The following is a 10,990-nucleotide window of genomic DNA, read 5'->3' on the forward strand; positions in this document are numbered from 1 at the left end:
ACCTGGGTGGCTCAGTCAGTTAAGAGCCTGACTTCGGCTCAGGTCATGATCGTACAGTTTGTGAGTTCGACCCCCGAGTCAGGATCTGCGCTGACAGTGTGGAGCCTGGAGTCTGCTTTGGATTCAGCGTCTCCCTCTCTCTCTCTGCTCCCCCCTTCAAAAATAAATAAACATTAAAAAAACAAAAACAAAACAGAACCTGTATTTATTTTATCTGAAAGTAACACTTCAGGGGTGCCTGGGTGGCTCAGTTGGCCAAGTGTCTGATTTTGGTCTGACTCTTAATTTCGGCTCAGGTCATGATCCCAAGATCAGGGATCGAGCCTCCCCTCGGGCTCTGCACTGAGCATGGGGCCTCCTTAAGATTCTCTCTCTCCCTCTGTCCGTCTCCCCTTAATTTAAAAATTTCTCTCCTCTGAAATTTAAAAAAAAAATTTTTTTTTAACATTTTATTTATTTATTTATTTTTTAATGTTTTCTTTGTTTTGTGTTGTTTTGCTTTTTACGTTTATTATTAACAGAGAGAGACAGAGCATGAGCACAGGAGGGGCAGAGAGAGAGGGAGACACAGAATCCGAAGCAGGCTCCAGGCTCCGAGCTGTCAGCACAGAGCCCGATGTGGGGCTCGAACTCACAAACTGCGAAATCATGACCTGAGCCGAAGTCAGATGCTTAACCGACTGAGCCACCCAGGCGCCCCAAGATTTTATTTTTAAATAATCTGTACACCTGGGGCGCCTGGGTGGCTCAGTCGGTTGAGCGACCGACTTCGGCTCAGGTCATGATCTCACAGTCCCTGAGTTCGAGCTCCGCGTCGGGCTCTGTGCTGACAGCTCGGAGCCTGGAGCCTGCTTCAGATTCTGTGTCTCCCTCTCCCTCTGCCCCTCCTGTGCTCATGCTCTGTCTCTCTCTGTCTCAAAAATAAATAAAAAGCATTTAAAAAAATTAAAAAAAAAAAAAGAGTCGAAGCCTGCTTTAAAAAAAAAAATAAATGAAAATAAAAACTAAAGAATCTGTACACCCAAAATGGGGCTCAAATTCACAACTCCAGGGTCAAGAGTCACATGCTTTTCTGACTGAGTCAGCCAGGCACCCCACACCTGGTTTTTCTTAATTATCAATGAGCACTTGAAGTTTTATTCAAACCTCCATTTTTTTTTTCATTCTAGTCTGAAAGTATTACTTTTCTAATATTTTCACTTCTCGAATACTTTGGTTATTAACTAACCACAGTGGGGCACCGGGGTGGCTCAGTAGGGTTAGTCAGATGACTCTTTTGGCTCAGGTCATGATCCCAGGGTCTGTGGGTTGGAGCCCCCAGTCCGACTCTGCACTGACCGCATGGCGTCTACTTGGGATACTCTGTCTTCCTCTCTCTCTGCCCTGCCCCCGCGTGTGCATTCGTGCTCTCTTTTTCTCTCAAAATAAATAAGTAAATATTTTGGGGCGCCTGGGTGGTGCAGTCGGTTAAGCGTCCGACTTCAGCCAGGTCACGATCTCGCGGTCCGTGAGTTCGAGCCCCGCGTCAGGCTCTGGGCTGATGGCTCAGAGCCTGGAGCCTGTTTCCGATTCTGTGTCTCCCTCTCTCTCTGCTCCTCCCCCGTTCGTGCTCTGTCTCTCTCTGTCCCAAAAATAAATAAACGTTGAAAAAAAAAATTAAAAAAAAAATAAGTAAATATTTTGAAAACACCACCAAGAGCAGCATAATGACATTTTATTATTATTACTATTTCTATTCTGATATTTTATTTTAGAGAGAGAGAAGTGCGAGGGGGGAGAGGGGCAGAGGGAGAGAGAGAGAGAGAGAGAGAGAGAGAGAGAGAGAGAGAATCTCAAGCAGGCTCCAGGCTCAGCATCGAGCCTAACCTGGGGCTCGATCCATGACCCTGGGATCGTGGCCTGAGCTGAAACCAAGATTCAGTTGCTCGACTGATTGAGCCACACAGGCCCTCCTCTATTTTAATATTTCAATGTCAGCTGGTTTAAGGAACCTATTTTGATTGTACACACTTCCCTTCTAAAATCTCACATTATCTCCTGAACACCTTTGGTCAGATTACTTTTTTTTTTTTTAATATTTTTAATGTTTATTTTCAAGAAAGAGAGAGAGCCGAGTGCGAGCGGAGGAGGGGCAGAGAGAGAGGGAGACACAGAATCCAAAGCAGATTCCAGGCTCTGAGCTGTCAGCGCAGAGCCCCACACGGGGCTCGAAGCCACGAACCGTGAGATCATGACCTGAGCCGAAGTCAGATACTCAACTGACTGAGCCACTCAGGTGCCCCACCAGTTTTCTTCTTTTTTTAAGTTTACTAATTTGGGGGGGGAGGGGGAGGGAGGGAGAGAGAAAGTGAGGGAGGGGCAGAGAGAGAGGAAAAGAATCCCAAGCAGGCTCTGCTCTGTCCGAGCAACTGAGCCACCCAGGAGCCCCCTCAAAATGATTTTTTTTTTTTTAATTTTTTTTCAACGTTTTTATTTATTTTTGGGACAGAGAGAGACAGAGCATGAACGGGGGAGGGGCAGAGAGAGAGGGAGACACAGAATCGGAAACAGGCTCCAGGCTCCGAGCCATCAGCCCAGAGCCTGACGCGGGGCTCGAACTCACGGACCGCGAGATCGTGACCTGGCTGAAGTCGGACGCTTAACCGACTGCGCCACCCAGGCGCCCCTCAAAATGATTTTTTTAAGTGACATTGTTAGCCTATGAGATCTGCCAGGGAAAGTTGATGACTTTAAGGAAACGTATTGTTCGGCTGCTCTATCTATGAAGTATAAACCGTAAGAACAGTAAGGCCCACTTCAAGAAACAGTGAAATAATGTTTACAGGTAACATGTAGAATAATGCCTGCCATTAGACCACCAATAAATGCCAGTTTTCTTATATCTAGTGTCTAATATACTGTCAATCGCATCATGCCTATGTTAGATCATTAGGGCTAAGTGTGTGTGTGTGTGTGTGTGTAATTAAGGGTATCATTAGTTATGACGGATTTTCCAAGAAGACAAACCGTAAACATAAATACATTGATATTTCAGATCCAAGAAGTCATAGACCAAGTCGCGAGTTTTATTAGACTTACCCTAAGAACACTCCTATTTCTATTTCTGACAGCCTACCCACAGCCACATTCATCAACCACCATCTCTTCATAGTGTCGTAAAATGACGTTGTCATCATTGTCCTGATACAGCATGGAAATGGGGGACAGCTTGGTGGGGATACAGACCGCCTGGGGGATCTCTGGGTCAACTGCATGCATCAGGGCTTGCATGAAAGCATAATTAGAACTGTTGAGGGAGGTGGTCAGAGAGAAAGGACAATCTCCGTGGCAATAGTTCGCCATGAACCCTTTGGGAGCGATAATCCACTTGTGCCAACCTAAGTCCCGGAAGTTGATGAATAGCCGATGACGATGGCAGAGGTTCTTGCAAGGAGCCTTCGGGGCGGGGATGGCTTCCCTCCTTTTTCGGGAAGAAGAGTGACACTGCTCAGGGTGGAGAGTCACCACCAGCAGGGAGGCACGAAGGGACTGTCTCAGTCTGGCACAGGCGTCCTGAAGCTGAAAAGTCACCCCAATGTCTCTGTTTCCTTTGACCAGTATCTCTAGCAACAAACCCAAGTTCTTCTGGGGGTCGTTATTCCAATCCTTAGCCACATCCAGCAGGTTGAAGTGAACGACGCCTTGAGGCCGTGGTACTGACTGTAACACAAGCATTCTACCCGGTTTAGGGATAGGCTGGTCCCCCACCTGAGGCTCCTGAACCAGGAACAGAGCCAACTCCAGTTCTGGTCCCAGCTTATAGTAAGTGTTGGGCCCCAAATCCAGGCCCAGTTGGGCCATTGTTAACTGTTCCTTCTCTTTAATGGCAGACAGGTTAAAGTAGAGGAACTTCTGGAGGCAAGAGGAGGCCTGGGAAAGTTTCCTGGAGTAAAGAAAGAGACCTAGATGGGAACAGAGATGTAAGAGTCACCATAACATAGTTGACTTCGTATCCGCCATTATGATATAAATACCAAATGTTATATGATAGTCACATATACCAAACAAGGGCAGGAAATGATCAGACTCGAACCCTACCATTGGGAGGATTTGTTTCTCCCACTCCTCATTCACGGCCAGAGGTTCTTATCTTCGCATCCGCAGGTCCCCAAGGGGTCCTGGATAGAATTTAGAAGGCCCATGAACTTGGATGGGAAAAAGAATTATATCTTTATTTCAGTGGAACTCTAAATGAAATTTGGCCTTTCTTTCAATTATGAACATAGGCAACAAACAAATCCTAATAGGACCTATGACACTGTTACCAGTAAAAATCATAGGTACGTTCGTAGATTAAATTGTTGCAAACATCTTAAAATAAATTCATGCTCATACTACTTTTCTTTTTTTTTTTTTTTTTAATTATTTACCCATTTTGAGAGAGAGAGAGAGAGAGAGAGTGCCAGCAGGGGAGGGAAAGAGAGAGACTCTTAGGCAGTTTCTGTGCTGTCAATGCAGAGCCTAATGTAGGGCTCGATCTCGTGAACCCTGAGATCACGACCTGAGCTGGAGTCAAGAGTCAGACACTTAACTGACTGAGCTCCCCAGGAGCCCCCCATTACTTTCAATTTAAGGTAAATATAGTCCCTTCCCTAGATCATTTTATTGATTGCATTAATAAAGGACCCATGCTAGATTACTATGCACACATTTGGTTTAAAATATTTTTATAAGTGTATCTCAATATTTAATTGATTTCTTTGGAAATCCTAAATAGTTTTAGGCATATAAATCATTACTCTGAGAGGGGGTCCATTAGCTTCAACAGAACGGCCCAAGGGACCCTGGCACAAAAACGTTCAAGAACTTCGTAGGCTGTCAGGCGTCGCTGTCCCAAATCTAACTACTCAGATTGACTTCAAAACAACCTTCTACCATCCAGCCAAGACTGACCCTCCCGAAATCCCTTATGTTTCATCTTTAGATGATTCTTTATCTAAAGCCCACAGTTGTCAGTGGAAACAATTCCTAGTCCGGGGTCTCTGAAGACATCATGTCCCACTGCACTGAAAGCTGGGGTGCAGTGTGATGTCTCCAGTTTCTCCACAAGGACCCTCCCGTCTCTGTTATCTTTGGCAATTGTAGATGCACTCTCCCTGTTTTCAAAGCTGACTTCTCTGCCTGGATTTTCAAACCTTACCTATTCCTTTAGAGAAAGGTCAATACTTTTATCCCCCCCCCCTTTTTTTATCCCTTCATCTTCAGTTTTCCCCTCTCTGCAAATAACCTCTTTGGCCTAATGCCACCCTATTGTTAGGTAGGGTGGCTTCACCCTAAGTAGGTATTTTCTAAGGTCATCGGCTTATGGAGAAATTACAACAGAAACCCGAACATGCTAACCATTCCTCCTTCATTCTCAAGTCTCATTCAAAAAACAACAAAATCACAAAATCAGGGTGCCCGGGTGGCTCGGTTGGTTGAGCATCCGACTCTTGATTTTAGGCTTAGGTCATGATCCAGGGATCCAGGGGCTTAAGATTCTTTCTCTCTGCCCCTCCCTGTCCCCAGCCCCCCCCCCCCCCCCGCCGCCCTGCCCCGCACTCTCTCTCTCTCTCTAAAACTACAACAACCAAAAATTACTAAGCATTTGAAATTATCCAGTCTCCTCTTCAAGCCTACCATATCATCTTTCCCTTTCTTCTCATTGGCCATCTTTTTTTTTTATTTTTTTTATTTAAAAAAAATTTTTTTTTAACGTTTATTTATTTTTGGGACAGAGAGAGACACAGCATGAACGGGGGAGGGGCAGAGAGAGAGGGAGACACAGAATCGGAAACAGGCTCCAGGCTCTGAGCCATCGGCCCAGAGCCCGACGCGGGGCTCGAACTCGCGGACCGCGAGATCGTGACCTGGCTGAAGTCGGACGCTCAACCGACTGAGCCACCCAGGCGCCCCTCATTGGCCATCTTTTTACAAAGGTGGGTCTATATACGCTGTCTCTGCCTCTTACTTGGTAGTTTTCTGTTGTTTCCAATTCTACTTGTTGTTTCCAATTACTACTCCACTGGGACACCTTTCTTAAACGTTGGCTGTCCAATACAGAGATGTCTTCACAGAACTTACCCCTCTCCACTTGTCTGAAAAGTTGACCTCTCCTGTTCCAGGCTAGAACTCTAACCCGCCAGTCTCCCTTCCTCTTCCTGTCACTAAATCAGATTCCTTAAGCATAAAAGAAAAGCCAAAGCCAGAATGGAAAGGATGGACAGATTGGAGAGCATGAAAATAAAAAGGGGCGCTTGGGTGGCTCAGTGGGTTAAACGTCTGACTTCAGCTCGGGTCATGATTTCATGGTCTGTGAGTTCAAGCCCCGCGTTGGGCTCTGTGCTGACAGCTCAGAGCCCGGAGCCTGCTTCGGATTCTGTGTCTCCCTCTTTCTGCCTCTCCACTTCCCCCCCACCCCGCTCATGCTTCTGTCTCTGTCTCTGTCTCTCTCAAAAAAAAGTAAATAAACATTAACAATTTTTAAAAAAAGAAAGAAAAGGGGCGACTGGGTGGCTCGGTCAGTTGGGCGGCTGATTCGGCTCAGGTCATGATCTCGCGCTCCGTGAGTTCGAGCCCCGCGTCGGGCTCTTAGCTGACAGCTCAGAGCCTGGAGCTTGTTTCCGATTCTGTGTCTCCCTCTCTCTCTGCCTCTCCCCCGTTCATGCTCTGTCTCTCTCTGTCTCAAAGATGGATAAACGTTAAAAAAAAAAATTAAAGGGGCGCCTGGGTGGTGCAGTCGGTTAAGCGTCCAACTTCAGCCAGGTCACGATCTCGCGTCCGTGAGTTCGAGCCCCGCGTCGGGCTCTGGGCTGATGGCTCAGAGCCTGGAGCCTGTTTCCGATTCTGTGTCTCCCTCTCTCTCTGCCCCTCCCCCGTTCATGCTCTGTCTCTCTCTGTCCCAAAAATAAATAAACGTTGAAAAAAAAAAATTAAAAAAAAAAATTAAAAAAAAAAAAGAAAGAAAAAAAAACTTCTATGTTCAAAAGACATCATTAACAAAATTAAAACCACAAAGAACAACCAAGAATACTCGTAATATGCATGGGTGAAAATTCACAATTAGAAAGAACTTTTACAAATGATTAAGGGGACTTATAAATCATTAAGAAAAAGAAGACTCCTCAATAGAAAATGGCCAGAATGTATAAATACGCAATGATTTGAAAAAAGTAAAAATGAATGATTCATTATCCATTTGAAAATGCATTCCTCCTGGGGCGCCTGGGTGGCTCAGTCGGTTAAGTGTCCGACTTCAGGTCAGGTTATGCTCTCAGTTCGTGTGTTCAAACCAAGCGTAGGGCTCTGGGCTGACAGCTCGGAGCCTGCTTTGGATTCTGTATCTGTATTTCTCTCTCTCTCTGCCCCTCCCCCACTTGTTCTCGTGCTCTCTCTCTCCCTCTCTCCCGAAGATAAATAAACGTTAAAAGAATTTTTTTTTAAAGAAAATGCATGCCACCTTTTTAAAGAAATAAAAATCAAAACAGCGAGATCATGTTTTCCTGCCAGTTAAACAAAAATTAAAAGCTAGAAGAGTATTGTCACTCAATGGCCTTCCAGGGTAGCACACATAAGTACATTGTAATATATTCAGAGAATGAAATACTGTAAGCAATGAGAATGAACTAAAAATACACACACCAGGGATAAATCTCACAAACAGAATGTTGAGAGAAAGAAGCCAGACAGAAAAAAGGACACATTTTACATTTCCGTTTACGTGAAGTTGAAGTTGGGAAACAGGCAAAACTAATACAGAATGTTAGACGGCAGGAGAAAAGTTACTCTTGCTGAAGAGTCGGATTAACCAGAAGGGGGCGTGAGGGTCCTCTGGGGTAACCGTCTGGTCTGTTTCTTTTTCTTTTTTTTTTTAACTTTTTTTTTTTAACGTTTATTTATTTTTGAGACAGGGAGAGACAGAGCATGAACGGGGGAGCGTCAGAGAGAGAGGGAGACACAGAATCTGAAACAGGCTCCAGGCTCTGAGCGGTTGGCACAGAGCCCGACGCGGGGCTCCAACTCACGGACCGTGACATCATGACCTGAGCCGAAGTCAGACTCAACCGGCTGAGCCACCCAGGCGCCCCCGTCCGTTCTGTTTCTTAATCGGGGCGCTGGTTATTCTGTGAAAATTCACTGCGCTGTTCTCAATGATTTGCACACCTTCTGTATTATGTGACACTTCAATAAGTTTCTATTACATTTCTATAAGGATTCCTGTCAAATTGTGGGAAAGTGAGAAATTCTTAGACACTCATGGTACCAGAAAAATGATTGTAAAGCTGTTCTTTTTTAGATTATGTCCACATTTGTCAACAGAGTACCAGTTACACAGATGATAGTATGTCTATACAATGGAATATCACGTAATCCTTACAATGAGATCATCGTGACTTTTAGTTCTGATTTGTACGAGATATTCATACTTGAGTGATGTATAGTATGATCTCATTTATTTAAAAAATACAAGTTTCGGGGGGGAGGGCGGGGAGGGTGGGTGATGGGTATCGAGGAGGGCACCTTTTGGGATGAGCACTGGGTGTTGTATGGAAACCAGTTTGACAGTAAATTTCATATATTTAAAAAAAAATAAACTCTTTAAAGACTCTTAAAAACTGAGAAGAAACTGAGGGTTGATGGGGGGTGGGAGGGAGGGGAAGGTGGGTGATGGGCATTGAAGAGGGCACCTTTTGGGATGAGCACTGGGTGTTGTATGGAAACCAATTTGACAATAAATTTCATATATTGGGAAAAAAATAAATAAATAAAAATAAATAAAAATTAGAATCAAATAAAAAAATAAAAAAATAAAAAAATTTAAAAAAATAGAAAAGAAATAAAAAATACAAGTTTCTATTATAAATACATGCAAAGAAGAAAAGTCTGGAAGAATATATATGTCAACTATTAATGGTGATTTTCCCTAGGTGGAGGTTAGGGAGCGATGATGGGGAGATATGTCCTTTTCCTGTATCATTTGAGAGGATTATGGTCACCATAAAAACCAAAGTTTTTTCCCTGGGGGAGGAAAGGAAGTATCTTCAGTTCTTTTCTACTTTCCATGGAAAGCTCTTCAAACTAGCTTCCCACACCCCTTAACCTTCCTCCAGGAATTTTCCCTGAACCCCCACCCCCAAGGCCCTGAGTCATTTACATAATAATACTTAGCATAAGGTATGGAAGTTATATGTTTTCTATTTCCCTACTATGACCTTTTTTTTTTCCTTTGACCCTCTATAAACTCTTAAAGGGCAGACTTTATCTTTAATTTCTATATTCTCATAGCCATGGACAGTTCCCAGCACCTAGTAGGTCTCCAACAAATGCTTCTTGGACAAATAAGTATTCAAATTTTATCTCCAGTTACTACAAAACTAACCAATCAGGGCTCTCAATTCCTCTTCTGATCTGCGCCCGCCCCCCACCACCATGGAGGCTATACAGAAATGCAGATTACAACACCCATCTCTGACTTTGAATAAGACTTGAATAAGAATTGGGAGAATGAGGGCAGGAACCGGGCTGGAGAGTCAACTTCTAACAACTGACCGAGGTAATTTGGGTGGGTGGTCAGTTTGACAAATTACTGAATGGCATTCACTCAGATCCTCATATAAACGGTGTGACAATGGCATATATTATTGCTCTGTACTCACAAGTCATTTGTCAGTGTTTATTTTTCAGAGAGAGAGAGAGTGGAGAAGGGACAGAGAGAGAGAGACAGAGGATCTGAAGCGGGCTCTATACTGACAGCAGAGAGCCCGATGCGGGCTTGAACTGATGAAAGGTGAGATCATGACCTGAGCCGAAGTCGGACGCTTAACCGACTGAGCCACTCAGGCGCCCCTGTGCTCACAAATCAATAGCCTTTTCCATCCACCAAAAGTAATGGGGGGAGAGGGGTGCGGAGAAGGGAAGCAAGAGTCCCGGGCAAACTGAACTCCCCATGTTCGCCTCCTTGCTTGCCATATCATAGGCACCAGAATGCATCAAGAGTGGCCAGAAGAGTGAAGCCTGGGCCCTAATTCCACCCCACTCCTCCCACGTTAACCGTAGCACAAAAGTGTTGATTCTGAACAAACCGAATCTGAATCCTGAGTTGGTTCACGCACTGCTAGCTGTATGATCTTGGGTAGCTTCCCGATTGTCTACTGTCTGAGACTTAATTTCCTTATCGGTACAAAGCAGATAAGAATACCTGCCTTCTGAACGTGAGGGTGTAGTGGGGAGTAAAGGAAATACGATATGTAAAATACCAGCACAAGGCCTCCTACAAGCCCTTCAGTAATTGGTTCTGCCCCCCTTCTTTCCTTTCTTCATTATCACCCGCTGCCCGGCTTTTCTCGAGAAAGCACCCTCATTTCCTTACCTTGATCCGGGAGAAGTCGGAGTACGTTCCCGCGGATACCAAAATCCTTTATGTAGCAGAAATCTCTGGAGTCCACACTTGCTGCTGCTGCCTCTCGATCCTGGAAAATTTTCGTCAAGATGTAAGGCACAGGTTGGAACCTCTGGGGCGAAGGCACTTTGTCTAAGCCCAGAAACTGGAGAAAGACATATTCCTGAAATTGGACCGTCTGGGCCAAAGCCACGGTTAACAGGAGGCCAACAGCCAAGAGGGGCAGGGAAGGAATCATGGTCTCTGAGCTGAGACAGAGCTGGCGGGTCAGGCTGGAGAGAGCTCTAGCACCCGACTGCCTAGCAATTCAGAGGCTGCAAACTTACCTGATGTAAGATAATCAGGTGTGAATTGCTCTCTTCCCAGCTCCTCAAAGGCAATTGGATGTGAAAGGACACGGAATTTTTTTCTCTTCCCTTGCTCTACTCTTCCTCCCCAAAAGTTCACAAAACAAAGACTACCGATGCCTGGACCGGACTCCAAAACTCTCAGGTTTGTCAGCGGCGGATAGAATGGAAAGGAGACAGGCATGTATTCATTTGACCAACATTTATTACACATCTATTACGGGCA

The 10,990-nt window shown here is 44.9% G+C and overlaps 1 protein-coding gene across 1 annotated transcript; it reads right to left on the reverse strand.

Moving 5' to 3' along the window:
- Positions 1-3,111: 3,111 nt before the first annotated feature.
- Positions 3,112-10,655, reverse strand: GDF3 (growth differentiation factor 3). Its single transcript, XM_025930755.1, has 2 exons — positions 10,388-10,655; positions 3,112-3,941 (listed from the first exon to the last, which is right to left on the reverse strand). Exons 1-2 carry the CDS (start codon positions 10,653-10,655, stop codon positions 3,112-3,114), a joined length of 1,098 nt encoding a protein of 365 aa, XP_025786540.1.
- Between the last annotated feature and the right edge of the window lie 335 nt (positions 10,656-10,990).

Source organism: Puma concolor, chromosome B4 (genome assembly GCF_028749965.1).
Source record: "Puma concolor isolate L17-30 chromosome B4, mPumCon1.1.hap2, whole genome shotgun sequence".
NCBI lineage: Eukaryota > Metazoa > Chordata > Mammalia > Carnivora > Felidae > Puma > Puma concolor.

Coding starts and splice junctions, on each gene's coding strand:
- GDF3 (XM_025930755.1), bottom strand. CDS start 10,655: ATGATTCCTTCCCTGCCCCTCTTGGCTGTTGGCCTCCTGTTAACCGTG. Junction 3,942..10,387: donor CCGACTTCTCCCGGATCAAG/GTAAGGAAATGA, acceptor GTTCCCATCTAG/GTCTCTTTCTTTACTCCAGG.